Source organism: Nestor notabilis, unplaced genomic scaffold (genome assembly GCF_000696875.1).
Source record: "Nestor notabilis isolate BGI_N333 unplaced genomic scaffold, ASM69687v1 scaffold5558, whole genome shotgun sequence".
In the NCBI taxonomy this organism is placed as follows: domain Eukaryota; kingdom Metazoa; phylum Chordata; class Aves; order Psittaciformes; family Psittacidae; genus Nestor; species Nestor notabilis.
This window is the reverse complement of record NW_009938618.1, coordinates 29392-45326: the sequence shown is the minus strand read 5'-3', so window position 1 is coordinate 45326 and position 15935 is coordinate 29392. Positions and strand designations below refer to the sequence as shown.

Genomic DNA, 15935 nt, shown 5'->3' with positions numbered 1-15935 from the left:
TGCATGGAATGTTACACCATGTCCTTTCTAGATTAGGTGTATAGCACAGAGAAATAGAAACAAAGAAGAGGCCTCCACAGTTATGCCTTTTGGAACATCTGTTTTTAAAGTACCTTTTCCCCTAGTTTTATTTGAGTAATTTGATCTTTTTCCTTCAGTAAATCTCTTGCAGTATCTATTATATGAAATTAATAACACAGCTTCTGAATCTTCAAGCCAGGTCTTCTTCAAAAGAGTTCACCATTTGTCCTGCTGCATAGTGCACTAAGCTGCACAAGCTTAGCATAATGCTCTGTGTTTAGATGTGTTTTCTTTCTTTCATCCTGATCAAAGCTTTTGGGTTTTGTGGCTTTTTAAATATAACACCAAAAATGTCTCATGAAAGCTTGAGGTGAACGTAAGCTACAAACTGACAATAGTAAATTCACATGCTCTGGTAATATGCTCAGTGTGTTCCTGCCCAAAGTTCTCTTGGATACAACTGAAAGTATCTTTGTATAAAAGTTAACAAGCTAAAATCTACAGGAAAGTTGTTTTCGTCACGTGACACTCTTAAATGGGCAGCTTAGTAAGGTAGTGAACTTTATGGGGCATGATGTTGTTAGATTAGTCGGTGTTATAAGCTATTCATGCAACATTAATGTTCCATTCCATAATGTTTAAACTAAGGGCTTGTGAGCTTGATTTTGGAGGGCGTGGAAAGAGAGTTGGGTGTTCTTTGTGTTGCTGTATCATGGTGGTGCAACAGTGTGCAGAGTTTAAGTTGAAAATTTCAACGGAAATGGGGTTTTTTTCTTCTTAAAATTCTTGTGCAGTGTTGTCTGACATGTTTAATTCTTCTACAGGTTAACACTAAAGCCCCACAATGTCCTTGAAACCACGAGTAGTTGACTTCGATGAAACATGGAACAAACTTCTAACAACAATTAAAGCTGTTGTTATGTTGGACTATGTTGAAAGAGCAACGTGGAATGATCGCTTCTCGTATCCTTTAAGTGAAGATCTGGCTTAATTTGTTTGCATAATGTGTTTAGCATGAAATAGGCTTGTGTTGTGTACCAATTTCAGTGGTCTTGATCAGAAGCTCATTGTAAGGTTCTGTTACTAAGCTTGTGGGTCAGTGAAAACACCGAAAGGGATAGGAAATTATGTATGTTTGGGAAGTATTCTGCATGAAAATCATGCCGGTAATAAAACATAAATCAGTCTGAGTTTTAGTCACTTTTAGTACCTCTTAACCATAGCTTTTGCTATAGCTGTTCATGTAAGCACATGCATTGAATTTCCCCCATTCTGGTGACGATTTTTTTCTTCTGTGCTTAAGTGTATACTTAGGAGGGGAAGCATGTAAGACAGAGAACGCATACCTTTGAATTTGGGGATGCAGGGGGTGGTGAGGTTGTTCTATTTGAAGATGTCTCTGCACTTCCAAGTATACTGTACCATATTAGCCATTTCTATAGCAAGGGTTTATAAAAAAGCCTTCTTCCTTTCCCTCCACTGTTACTGCCTCTATTCCTGACAGTTAAGCTGTGTTTAAAAATTATTAATCTTTCTAGCTGTGATCATATGTTCTTGCCATTCAGGTCACAGCTGTACCTCTATTGTTGTAGTGAAAGGTTTGCATTTTACATGTAAAATGGACTTGTAATTTTTTACAGGATTTACATTTCAGTGAACTACTTCTTTTGAAAGAAGTGCAGCTGTTTGTCCTGGGTTCAGCTGTAACAGTTATATTTCTCCTTAGTAGCTGGTGCAGTGCTGTGTTTTGGCTTCAGTCTGAGAACAGCACTGATAACACACTGATGCTTTTAGTTGTTGCTAACTAATGCTTACCCTGATCAAGGACTTCTCAGTCTTATGCTCTGCCAGTGACAAGGGGCACAAGAAGCCGTGAGGAAGCAGAGACAGGACACCTGACCCAAACTGGCCAAAGGGGTATTCCATACCACAGCACGTCATGCCCAGTGTAGGAAGTGGGGGGAGTCACCCGGATGGCCCAGATGGCTGCTCAGGTCAGGCTGGGTATCGGTCAGCGGGTGATGTGTGATTGTGTCCTTTTGCCTTGTTATTTCCTTTATCATTATTATTGGTAGCAGTAATGGTTTGTGTTATACCTTAGTTACTGAACTGCTCTTACCTCAACCTGTGGGAGTTACATTCTTTTGATTCTCCTCCCCATCCCTCCGGGAGCAGGAGGAGGAAGAAGTGGGGGGAGTGAGCAAGCGGCTGCGTGGTTCTGAGTTACCGGCTGGGCTGAAACCACGACGCTATTCTAAGCAGCTATACTGTGCTCTGCGTTTGTGCATTTGTTAGCCATTACAGCGTGGTGAATAATTAGAGAATATTAGGAGGCTTTGCAGCTGTTCTCCAGCAATTTTACTGAGTTTGGCTTAAATGTAGGGGGAAAGAATGGCTTAGACTTATTTATTGATTTGTTGATTCTTCTGGGTGAAAAAAAGCAGCTCCTGAGAAGGTTCTTATACCTAGATTTTTACAATGTAAGCTTATTCTGTGTGCAGGAGCTAGACGTTAGGGTCTTTTCTCTTTCTGAATGTGTTACCTTTTCTCTGAATTGCTTTCCCATGTGTCTGCATTTTGTACTTGTGGATGTGTATAAATATATAAAAGAAAAATTTAATTGCTCGTAGACCTTGTGGAGCCTTGTTCAATGGTGTAACAATCTTTAAGGAGCTGTTCTGTTTTATAACCTTTTCTGGGGACATGGCTCTTCACCTTGTCTTGGAGTAAAGTTTTAATCACTCCAAGATTTACAGACTTTTTGAATTGTTCAGTTGTGCACTTATGTGCTGACAAATTGTGCTGTAGTCATTCTTCCTAAGCAGTTTTTGAGAATTGCATATTTTGGTCTTCAACAAGTGGTTAACTTTAGAGCTTAAAGCTCTAAACTTTTCATCAAGGGCACCTAAAATATCTTTAAATCTAAAAGAATAACTGAATGGGATGTTGGATTGATTCCTCTTGTCACACTGTTTCATTTAGAACTTTTTACGTGGAGGCCTTGTATACAAGTCTGCTGTTGATCCTCTTTTGGGATTTACTCCAGTTAATTGAACATCAGAATAGGAATGCTTGTCAATAGCAGACTCGGGAAGCAGTCTTGGAAGAACCATTTGGCATGTAATTCATAAGATCTTACTTGCTATCACGTCTTAATTATGTTCCTTGGAAAGTGGCACTATCTGTGCCTGATTTGGCACCAGCAAGAGCCTTTTGGCTTGTTTTGTGGCTGAATGGCCTGAGGAGCTTGCGCGACTTGTAACTCCTGGCTTGAATGTTGATTGTTTAGTACTTCTACCTTTAACCAAATTTAATATTTTAACAAACTATTCACTGCGTATTCAGTAACTTGGTGAAACTGGCAGCTCTATACAGCAGGTGTGAAAGCTTTTACCAGCTTAAATATATAAAGAAAACTTAATGATATGCTTTAGGAAGATGTGACATTTGAAAAACACATTATTTTGTTCTTTGTTAGCTTTTTATTCTCTGTTAGATTCAATTTAATTGGAGTAATCAGTTTCCTAACACTACAGGGATTTTAAAGAGATGTCATGCTAACTCTGTTCTTCTTGCTGCTTAGTAAGCAGCGTAAAAAGATGATAAATTATTTGAGCTATGTGTTAATGAAATTCATACAGGTTATTTAATTTATAGTACCACGTGATCTTTGTAGTCTCTCTCTAGTTGAAACAGTGGTATGGAAACAAAGGATAGGAATCATTATTTCAGTCTGCAGCAGTGTATTCTAAAAAGTGCTTGCTTTCTCTTGTGCTCGAGACAGCTGAGATCATACGGTGTATGGAGAGTAATAGAATTTTAGGGGTGAGAGGCTTGTGCTGTGCATGTACCACTTCTGGAACTATTTGTTGCCTCATTACTTCCCCAGAACTTGTTTGTCTGTGATACAATGGTTTTTTGTTACTCTGATGGTAATTTTATTGTTGGGTATAGCTTATATCTCAGACTTGAAAGTTAGAATAGCAAGGAGCTGGGAACCAAACTGTGTAAGAGCTAAAATCTTCTGCAAAAGATCACTTGGAAGACCATATGTCACTTTATTTAAACTGTGAGTCATCTTGAGCCACCTTTGTCCTTCAGATTTCCTTTAAGTGTCTCCGCAGAGAGAAATGTTTCTGGAGCTGTTTCATTGTCTGATAAAGAAGTGACAGTTATGTCTCTCTATTTGAGATAATATTTACAATAATTTGGTTATTATGAATGCTTTGTGTAACTTTCAAGACTTTGCCTCTAAATAATCATTAGGCTAGGGAGTGCTCTTTAAGAGGCTGATGAAGCTTGATTACAGAGTGGTAGTTCAGCTGTTCTTTGATAACTACCTTTTAGCAGTAGAACTTTTTTGAACAGGTAGAACACCAGAATCTTCCTGTTGTTATCTTGGGTTTTCCACCAACCAGATAAATAGGATGAACAGTACCCAGGGGGGAAGGTAGCCATACTGCAAAATGAAATTATCTTTGAAGTATGCAACATTGCCACCTCCTGTGTTTTCCATTTTTCTGGATGTTCTCCCTCCTTCAGTTCCCCATTTTACAAGGATCCAATGAGGAACCAGAAATTTATAAACATGTATCTTTAACATAAGAACCAGCCCAAAGGGAAGAAAGAGTAAGTAAAGTTCATATAATCATAATTCTTTCTGAGTCCTCAAGTGCTCTGTGAAGCAGGGGCAGAGTAACAGTCACAGCAATTTTTCGAAAGCTCTACTTTAGACTCTCAACAGGAGGTTTTGAATAGATCTTCTGTAGATACATGGTCTTAACTAGATCTGTTTTTTTTCTTTTTTTTTTTTTTTTTTTTTTTTAACCCTGAGGACAATATTTGTGAGCTTTTATGGCTTGGAAACAGTATTTTCTTGTTGATGGTAGTTTGCTGTTTTGGAGGGTTTTTTTGTTCTTAGTTTGGAATTGCTTCAGTTTCTCATTGCTGGGTAGCGCCCCTCACATAGCAACTGCTGAAGCACTTGAATTTCACAAGGCTTTTGATGTTCTCAAGACAGAGTGAAAGCCCCTAAGCAACAGTTTGGCTTCAGCTTCCTTTGACCTTTTTCACCTTGCAAAACTATGTGCTAAACTGGAAGGACAGATGGCTTTCACCATTAAAGATAAATTACTGAGCAGTAAAGGCTGCTTCCTGATATTATTACAGGACAGCAGCACAGAAAAAAAAAGTGCTTTAAGTTTATGGAGTAAAACACCAGTGATGTTTACTTCATCACTGGATAAATTCATCTCCCCTCAACAGCTTTTTTGTTTTTGTTAAGAGATTTACAGCATTTAGAACACTACACTTAAGTTTGGATTCTAGACCAGAAGATGTTTTTAGATTAACAAACTAGTACAGAGTGAGCAAGAATGTGAACTTTTTGTAGCAAAGCTACTTTGTAATGCGTTTTTGCGAGGCAGGGTAGCTCTTTTTGGTAGAGAATCCAGAGAAACTTAGTATCTAGCAAGTAGAGTCTGGTGTTGATATAATTTGGTTGATACAGGAACATGTGTCAGGTGCCTGTGGAGTGCTCCTGTGACTAAGCTGTTAGTTTAATTTCAGCAGGTGTGGAAACTGAGTGTTGTATGTCAGGGAAGAATACTAGATTCGGCTGTCTTCATTTGCAAGAGTTTGACTGTTCTCTGGAGTAAGGAAAAGCAAGTTTGGAAGATGTGCATCTTCATGAAGAAGTAGAGAGACTATTTTCATTTTTAAGTAGATTTATCACAACTAGAACTTATTTACAGCAGTCAAGTCATCTGGACTCCTAACTGAAGGCTAGATAAACTCAGAAATGTTTGTTTGCTGCTTTTATCAGATAAGCTGCCATTGTTATTTTCTTGTGCCGTTGTGATGAAGACTATTTCCTCTAACTTTGAAGTAAGTTGCTCTTGTAGCAGAGATCCATAATAGTTTTGGTGATTCAGGTTGTGTAGTTGTAGATCTAAAAAGGAAATAAAAAAAAAGTCATGTCCCCTTTGCTTGTGAGGAGCTTAAAAAAATTCTAATTTTGGAATTTGCTTTCTTAGAAATACCTTAATGTAAATAAGGTGAAGAGGCTTGCAGTCTGAATCATATTGAGGATGTGTTCAACTACAGACCATCCTTAGAATGAGATGGGGGGGGGAATGTGTGGAAAACAATTGTTCTTTACAGTCTGGTTGAGAAAACTTTACATTCTTCACTACTAATTTGAGAGTTTGTTTTGGTATTATTTTGATCATAACTTTGTAAGTTGGTATAATGTAATGCTAGCTACTGTTACAAAGCAGTGACTATTGCCTGTTTTATTTGTTGGGATTTCCATTTAATGCTTCTTGCCATTCCAAGGAGAACACCTGTACAGATGATATATATGGATGAAGAAACTGTACTCAGAATTATACTCTGCTTGGGCTCTCTGAGATTCCGGTTGCCATATAAAGGCTTTTTTTCCATTCAGTTGTCCTACATGAGTATCTTCACTGTTTTGAATAGTACTTCTATATAAAAAGTGAAACATGCTTTAGGGAAAGCTGTCTGATGAAAGCTTGACACTATTCTGTAGATGAAGCAGGTGACTTGTCAACTGTCCTTATGTCTTCTATCTCCTTTTACACAGGCATATGCTTTTTTAAGGTAGACTAGAGGAAAGCAGATATTGTGTGTTCTCTTAATTAAAGAGCTTACCTTAAGAAGTACTCCATACTAAATCATTATTTGCAGCATGGCTGGTTTTATAAAGTGCTTAAACTTAGTGGATAAGCATGATGTTTTTAAGTGATTTTTGGAGAACTAATTTATTTCCCGCAGTTGTTCACCTCAAGCTTGACTTAATCCTTGCTTGACTTTTCTGAAAGCAAAGTTCTTAATCATAAATTCTTTTCCTGACAAAGTATCAAGTAGCTTTTTTAAAATGTAATATAGACCTTACAAACCAAAGGTGTATCTCTGCAAGAATCTTCAGGGACAAAACCACCTTAAAGGCTAAAGCTGCTTCCTATTTAAGTGCGCAAGTACAAATGTTTTTCATGGCTGTGATCTAAACAGGATTACTAAATGGTAATAATGGTTAAAAATAAAACAAAGGCTTTACATCCACACCAGCATTGCGATTACTTAATTTCCAGTGTCCCACAAAATTGTTTTGCCTGTGGAGCTGGGGGGGAAATGCAGGAACAGTTAATTGTTTTAGACTTGGGGGAGGAAAACCTGAAGTTGATTTCACTTCAGGTTTGTTCTGCTCCATAGCTGACTAATCACCCTCAACCTAATTAGTGCTTCTTTCCATTATCCAAAAAGAGTCTCAGTTTCACACTGGCTGCAGATTCAGAGGAAGAATTTTGGATGAAAAGTGTTTTTTTCACTTTGAGATAATCTCATTCATAGATGGCAAATAAGTGGTAGAAGCCATGTCAACATGGGGCTGCCAGAAGTTCCGTGGTTCTAGCTCTAACATTCCTTTGCCTTCCACTACTTAAAAGTTATTACTGGTGCTGAAAACTTGGTAACTTGGATTCTTCACAAATCAGGACTTTACACTCATTTCAGGAAATGATTCATTTTATCGTTTGTGCTCAAATGTTAAAAAAATCTAAAATGAGCATATGGGAGGAAAAAAAGGTTCTGTAAATCTTAAATTTTGTTGATCACTTTTCACACTTTAAGCAGATACAAACCTTGACTCTGAGCCCAGAGACATTTATGCTTTGTGTGTGGCCTATCCTGAACCTCTCGGAGAGAGGCTTTATACTGAGACTAAAATTTTTTTGGAAAATCATGTACGCCATTTGCACAAGGTAATGTATACGCTTAATGAGGTACATGTAGGTGTTGTTTGTTCTCTTTTGACTTGAGTAAGGCCTTTTGTTTGTTTTGTATGTATGAAGGTATGCAGATTTTATGCAATTAAATTACAGGTGACAGAGTTCCAGAGATGGAATATATGTGTATCTGATATATCAACACACATCACACAACACGATGCAGACAATGTCTGTGTGCGACATGAAAGAACTTTCTTTTTAAACCAGTAATTATAGTTTATACAAAATACTAATGGGCTTGTAAAGTAAGTTCTTTCTTTTACGTCGAATGCTTATAATTAAACAAGTTACAGAAATGTCCTTATTTTCCAAATGTGCTGTAGTTTGTCACTAGCCTTCTGCTACAATCTGTAACAAACTTCTGCAAAAGTATCTACTGTAGTAGATACCAATTGTATGTAGTCTACCAAAGAAAACTTCTGAAATATGTGGGAAATAAAATGACAAAAATGTTTGGGAGGGGAGGAAGTAATGTCAAATTATTTATTATGACAGGTAACAATACTTATATACCTGTATAGCTGTGAATTAATTTCTCTCTCATCAGCTAAGACAGCCAATTTCAACAAAATTATGATTCATTATCTGGAATATATGGATGAACAGTGTCTCCTTGTATTTCAGTAGAAAGAGAAGTAGATTTAAACAAGATGTCCACCTGTCTCTGGTGTCTGCATAGGGAATGAAGAATTGCAGATGCTGGATAGTACTGCTGAATGCCTTGATGCTGTTTTTTGAGCTTAGTTGCCTCTGTATTTGACAAGATAGGCTGGATATTTTGATGTTTTGTTCCACTGGTTGCAAAGAGGATACCTCTGAGACTTTGGTGGACTAAATCAGCTCACTAAAATGATGGCTTCGCCAAAAAATCTTCTTCCTCATTTATTTAGTGAGCTGAATGAGCTCACTTAGAATAATTAGGCAGATGTCAGCACAGTAGAAGCTGTGGGAAGTAGCAGAAGCATACATCCATACATCGTTTTTTTGTTTTTTTTTTTTAATTGACTGTCTACCATTTGTCTTTGAAATAATTTTGGAAAACCTTTCCAAAATTCCTACTGCAGAGGAAAGCACTCTTGAATCTGTGTTGTCTACTAGATTTCCTCTTTTACATTATTTTTTGCATAGGATTCTTTGCTGCTTGAGCCAGAGCATACTCTAGAGAGAATTCTAGTTGAATTCCTAGGATCTCATCCTCCTTCACAAATCGTACTAGTTTAAGTTGTTGAATTTATTCCTTTGAAGTATGAATTTGAGAAGTTCAGTACATCAGCAGCTTTTTAGATGATGATTTGCTTACATTCCAAAGAATTTGGGCCTAGATTTACAGAACTTAAGACATGATCTATGTTTGTAAATATCCGCACTTTGTTAAACTTATTTTATTCCAGGCTTCTTGTTAAGTATAAGGGCTTGTCTAACCAGTAAAGCTGATTTTAAGTGGTTACAGGTAGGCAAATCCTCCAGAGTGCATGTGGCAGCTTGAATTTAAAATTGATCTACGTCAGAGGGGGAATAGTTATTTGAGTTATCCCACCTGCATGAGAGTATGAACCATGCTTATTCAAGCAAGTACTTCTGTAAAGATCAATAGAAAACAAGACATTATGGTGTTTGTTCTTTTTAAGCGTGAAATAAAGCTGTTGTAGCTGGCTTACCAAAACTTCTGTAGTTGGTACTTCATACTACAAAATTTGTAGTCTGAAGATTTGTTAGTTTCCTGGTCATTACCACAACGTTATTTTTAGACTGCTTAAAGCTCAGGTGTGGTTTTAATTTTGCATACGTGTTTGTTATTCTAAAATGATAATCCTGTTACAAGTCTATGTATGTATGCTATTTTTGTACTAATTTTAGGGTGTGTGTGTGCCTTCCTTCACAGAGAGTTCTGGAAGCTGAAGAACAAGTACTGGTTATGTATCACAGATATTGGGAGGAATATAGCAAAGGGGCAGACTATATGGACTGTTTATACAGGTAAGCTTTTCAAATGAGTTGTTAAGCGTTTCAAATTATTACAGTGATACGCAGCTTAAGTTGAAGAATGTTGATTAGAGAGCAGTAGCTGAATATGGGTCAGTTTTGGACAGAATGTAGTTATGTGTGTGGTGTCCCTGCTCATGGCAGGGGGGTTGGAACTAGATGATCTTAAGGTCCTTTCCAGCCCAAACCATTCTGTGATTCTATGGTGACAGAACACAAGAAAAAAGGAATAATGCCTCAACAGGCTTTTCTGTGCACTGCACCTTGCCACTGACGTAATTATGTAAGATGATTCCTACTGTTCTTCTGTTACTAATATATTCTACCTCTGTTTCTGATGTTGCAGTGCCAAATATGTTGGTGCTAATCAACCTGCAGTGAAGTAGCTCATAATTGTAGGTGTTCTACAAGGATGGCATTGTACTGAAGTGTCCAGTTGAACCAGTATGGTTTGTTTCAAAGCTTAGCCATGTACCTTGGCAAAAACACAGATTTCCCTTCTAGATGAGCCTTTCAGACAAGGTTATGTGCTCTTCTGGTCCTTTCTTTTCAGGTGAATGTTTGAACTACAGGGATTGCAGAGGGTATAAAACTTGCTCCTTATTTCTTTTCTGAGAAGTTCAGAAACTAATAGACTGTTTACAGACAATCAGTTTTACTCATTTTTTGGTTTTGGTTTTTTTTTTTTTGTTTTAGAAGATTAGAGCCAAGTCTATAAATAAGAACATAACTAACCCGTGTTATTTTTGTACTTCTACTGTTTCCTGCATCACAGATGTGTTTTGTTGCCACTAGTAATAGCTTAAGCAGATGAAACTTACCTATTCAGGAGCTGCTAGAATTATAACTGTATTGAGATGGCTTCGGATTTACTAGGATTTAAATTTCAATTCCACTCTGACTGTAGGTTGAACATTCTAGTGCCCATTATGCATGTGATACTCAGTAGGTAAATACAACTTACAAGGCACTATTAATACTGTACTTATTTGATGGCATGATGTGAAGATTTACGAAGGATTCAAAGACCTTTACTATTATGTTAGGGAGATGTATGTTTGGTCTTGTAGAATCTATTAAATTACCACTAGCAGACTGGGAACAAATGTGATGGAATCCATCCTGGGCTTGCAAACTTTAGTTCCATAGCATGTCACTGACTTAACTGGGAAGTTCATATAGGGGCAAAAGAAGAATCCTATTTAGTCTGTATGAGCCTTGCTGATTCTGCTTTCTGCAACAGTTTTTCTGAGTGCTTGAGTGCTTCTAGTCATAGACCAGCAAATTAAAATATTTCTCCAGCAGTGTGAACCTGAATTTTTGTTTTATTTTTAAACAAGCTAGGGCATTTTTTTCCTGCAGACAGCTATTACGCACATGAACCAACCTGTACATAGATATAGGCTCAACAGAGTGACATTCATATATCTGTGAAGCCAAGCTCTTAAACTCTGAAGTTATTTCATGCCAGGTCTGCCCATTCGAACTCTTCTTCCTGCTCTGCATATGGTGTTTTGGTTCAGAAAACATACTTGTTAGGTGTTCTGTTGGAAATAATTTTACCTCAATACTATATGTTTTCTCTTTGTGTTGAAATTCTGTATTTTGTCATACACGATCATTTAAAAGTTTCTAAAGGGTATGACTTTGTGAAAGTATGATTTTTTTTCTCTTCAGTAATAAAATGTACGTTGTAATGGGAACTAAAAGACCCTCTCACATGAAGGTAAGAAATAATCCAGTGCTTGATTAGGAGCGTCATAATGACTTTCATGCCCTGGACACACTTCATTAGGTGTTACATCACTTTTTTGTTTTCTGAGAGAATGTTTTGGGTGAAAGTACTTCGGAATACTTTTTTATAAAGCAGTTGGAGTTCTGTTCTTACTTGCACACCTGCTCTCAAAAAAGTACCATAAATTAGTTGACTGTTGCATCCCAGGATCTAATTTGTATAATTCTTCCAGCAATGAAAACTGATTAATTTTTACAACAAGTAATCTTAATGTTGTTTTTAAATAGACTCCTTTAAAATTTAAATAGACTCACAGCTGTGCTTCTACCTTGATAGGTAACATTTGCAACCAGAATGCTACTAGAATGTGACACACTTTCCTTTTGAGCAAAATCTATAAAATTCAAGACCAGCAGTGACTGGCAATAGAGTCAATGTTTTGTTTCTTTGGTGTTGATTTTGGTTTGGGCTTTTTTTACCCACCCCCTGCTTGCATTTTACTAGGAAAACAAATTTGGATTCATTCTGAAAACTCAAATCCTATACGTGTTTGACTAAACTAAGGTGATAAAACTGATGGACTAAAGAATACTTCATATTAAAAAAACTTCTTTAGTTGTTTTTATTAGTTCTGATAATAAACGCGATGGATAAAAACAGTGCAGGACATGGGGGCTTATCATTGTCTTGGTGCTGTAACTGTTTTAATGGGTAATTGTGCTTGAAAACATCTGATTTGTGTACCTTTATTTCAAATAACCTGGAGAGTTGTTTTTGGTTTTGTTTTTTTTTTAACAGTTGAAGTTTTAAAATCTTCTCATAATAAAATCCGGAAAAGTAAACACATAGCGCAGCTTTCCCTTTGTTCTATTTTGTGGGTTTTTTTTCCCAAAACACTTGTAATAATACTAGCATATTAATGTATAGTCATTTTTAGTCCTTTTGGCTAATTTTACTTCCCTTTATTTTTGTACTTTTTATGTGAGACATCTTCCTTCTCTTTCAGGATTAAACTTCAGCCAGTTTTGTCATAATAAGAGTAAATTGTATTTTGATTCTAATAATATGAACAGTAAGCAGTAACACAGTTCAGACTGATAATAGTTCCAGTCCTCTTCTCCACTCCCCTTTTTATTGTGTTAAGAAGCTGCGGGTCTTAATCTTGTGTACTAATTATGTAACAATAAATGTGGTGAAGATTTAAACAAGAAGTGCCATCAACATTTGAGATCCAACATTAACGATATTTTCTACTGAAACTTCTTCCACAGATGGAACTGTCTTCATTTTAGGCTACAGCATTTGGTAGCTGTGGGAGATTTACTTCCATATCAGCTATTTATTATTGGTCTCATAATTTTGATACAGCTATTGAGTTAATAAGGTTGTGGTATCTTCAGTACTTCGTAATGAAATGTCTTTCATTTATTAGCTGATCTTCAAATTGTGGTAAATTACTTTAACCCTGTTTTACAGATCTGTAAACCAGTGAGTAATCTGTGTTTTAAAAGTGAATCAGAACAGATACTGAATTATGAAAACTTCCGGTGCCGAGCACTTGTATGTGCATGCTACTAGACACGTTAAAGCATTCTGCTTATATAAAGCACAGTGGTTTTGGTGCTTTTAATACAGCTCTTGTGAGGTCACCATTGCATGTTACCATTGAAACATTAGCAAAAGTAGGTGTGAATGAACCTCTGAAGGTCATCCATTTCAACCTTGTGCTCAGAGTAGGGCTAGTTTCAAAAGTTAAACCAGGTTGCTTAAGGTTTTTTTGAGTCAAATTCTGAACTCCTCCGAGAACAGAAATGTTGCTGCTTTTGTGAGCAGCCTGTTTTAATGCTTGATTACTCAGTCTAAGAAATTTCCCTAAATGTCTGTTTGGAATTTGTCATGCTGCAGCTTGTGTCCATTGTTTCTTGTATTTTCTCCGTGCTCCTCTGAGGAGCTTATCTTCATCTTCTGAATGTCTCATGCTTTGCGCCGTAATGTACCCGTTTATCTCTTCATATGGTTGCATGTGCTTTTTGTAGCTTGCAAAGCAGTTTAACTGTGCGAGTGCTAGGTTGAAGAAAATCTTAAAAACCAAACTGAATGCTTCTGAAAACTAACTCTAATAGTCCTAGCTAATTAGTTACTTTTTTTTTTTTAATTGCCTCCTATACATCAGTAAAGTGGATTATCATCCACTTTATTGCCACATAAGGTCTATCCATTTCTTTGTTCATGAGCACTTGCAGTGGCGTGTCAAAATCGTTAGCAGCATTCTCTTGGTGCAATTTTTGGAAAGCAATTTCCTTAGCACTTCAGGTTTATTCCTGTGTACATTTCTGATGGACCCACGTGCCATTTTGGGGATCAGTATAGCAGTCTGACTATGAGTGCAGAAGGCAGTAGTGAGAGACCAAAAAGGGTGGTTATGCAGAAGTTTATCTTTGGAGAGCTTTCAGAGGAGGAAAAAAATCTGAATAGAGGATGTCGACCCTTTTTAGTTAAAGAAATATGGTACTTCTAGACATACAGATAAACGCATGTTGTTTTGTGGTGTCATATTGGATAGACAAAGACTTGAAGGAGGTAAATTCTTTTGGCTTTATCATGGGGCATTTAAGAAAATAACCAGGAGCTGACTTGAGATAGATATGCTCTCGGGTTTATTACATTCAATCTAAATTTCACAATGTCTATTTTGCCAACAGTAATATTTGTTTCTTATCCAGGAGTATGTAACTCAAACTACTAAAAACAAATAAAACATTACAAGAAAAAAAGTCTAGTCCATCTGACAAGGCTTTTGAAATCCGACCCCTCAAGGACACCGTGGGCTATTGAGATGTGTAGTGTTGGTTTGGGAATGTGGTCACTGCGTCTAGAAGAGTAACCTGTGGTTCAAGTCTTGTTCTTGGTTGATCTAAAAGTACCAATTACTTGAAAGTTACCAAGTAACCTGTCCCAAATAATTAGCTAACCTTCTAGTTCTTAACTTTTTTTTTTTCAGTTTTTTTCTTTGCTAAATACCTTGTAAAAGGACTTACCCTTTTGTTTTGCTGCATTATCAAGTCCCTTATCCTTGAAACAAATTGCCCACAAAAATATTTATCTGCCAGACATTTTCCTGATACGGCTAGTTTAGATGGAACACTGCCTTTCAGTATTCTGCTGTAAAGTAGGTGTTTATTTTGAGTGAGTATTGTAACAGTCTTCTAAATTCCAAACTTTTTAACTTCTTTCTGGAGTGGAAGTTTGGTGGGTGTGTTTTGAGGTGTGGGTACTGAAAGGTATATTGCTTTGCTAATACCATGAAATGAAACAAACCTCAATTTTCTTATCTTGTTGCCATTTTCCTCATCAGATAGTAAAGCATAAGCTCACACAGGTGTGCTTTCAAGTAATTGGGCCAGAGGTATGTGATCAGACATTTCATTTTATCGTAATAGTAGCCAAGAGTTGGTGGGCAATTTCTGGTATTAGCAATTCCGGACCAGCTCTTGTCTTCAGAGTAAGTTACAGCTGAACCTTATGGGTTGTCTTCTAAAAGTAAGAAATACAGATAAAGTATTTGAAGGAGTTATTCAAGGTGAAAAATGGTTTATGACTTCAGTGGAGAATGTGATTTGAGATTATACTGTTTGCACATGCTTTGCAGTTATTTGCTTGTACTTAGTTCTAAAAGTTGATAGTAAAAGTAGGGGAAGGAGAGAGGACATGTGGGCAAATTTGTCTTTGAGGCAGAATGTGGTGAAGCTTTTGCCAGGAGTCTTTCTGCCTGCCTGCTTCTTACCACCCCCTTTTTGCTTGAGCTACCTGATCTAGCTTAGATTTGTTTATTTACTTGTGGCTATGTTAGTTTTAAGATTAATCCCAATCTGGATTTGCTGAGAAGACATGTACTGATGGAAGAGAGAGGGTGTGAATGAGGAGAGCATAAGGCGTTTCTTTTTAGAAAGCTTAACAGGAAAAAGCAGAATGGTGGCTGCTGCCTTTGTTCACTGGTGGTGTGGGGGGAGATGAGAAGTATCATTAAGGAGCATGCCTAAGGCTTGTGTTCCAGCTATTTGGATGTCTACGCAAGTTGTATATGAAATGGCGGGCCTATAGTCTTCTGCGCAGACTCGCATCTACAGTTTATGGTGGTTATTGATGGTAGCAGAGTAGTTTAAAGTACTCTGTAAGAGTTTGGGATCTGAAAGTAGGCTAGTCAGCTGTATTCCAGCTTGTCACTACTGCACAAGTCTTCCTTTGTTGGTCTCCGTTCATTTTTAAACTGAACCATTGTATTTTTTCTAAGGGAATACTGAGAATTAAGAGGGATGTTTTATCAAGTCTTGCGCAGAAACTGTTTTCTGTTCTTTATAACAACTATACATGCAAATACGAAATTA

General features: G+C 37.0%; 1 protein-coding gene across 1 annotated transcript in view; it reads left to right on the top strand.

The window, feature by feature from the left end:
- Positions 1-842: 842 nt before the first annotated feature.
- The window catches only part of CUL2 (cullin 2), a gene marked incomplete at its 3' end in the record, with an annotated part of 41119 nt that continues 26026 nt past the window's right edge, over positions 843-15935 (top strand). Inside the window, exons 1-3 of the mRNA XM_010019415.1 lie at positions 843-984; positions 7703-7805; positions 9715-9809. Of these exons, the coding sequence (XP_010017717.1) occupies positions 866-984; positions 7703-7805; positions 9715-9809 (317 nt within the window). The remainder of the gene's footprint in view (positions 985-7702; positions 7806-9714; positions 9810-15935) is intronic.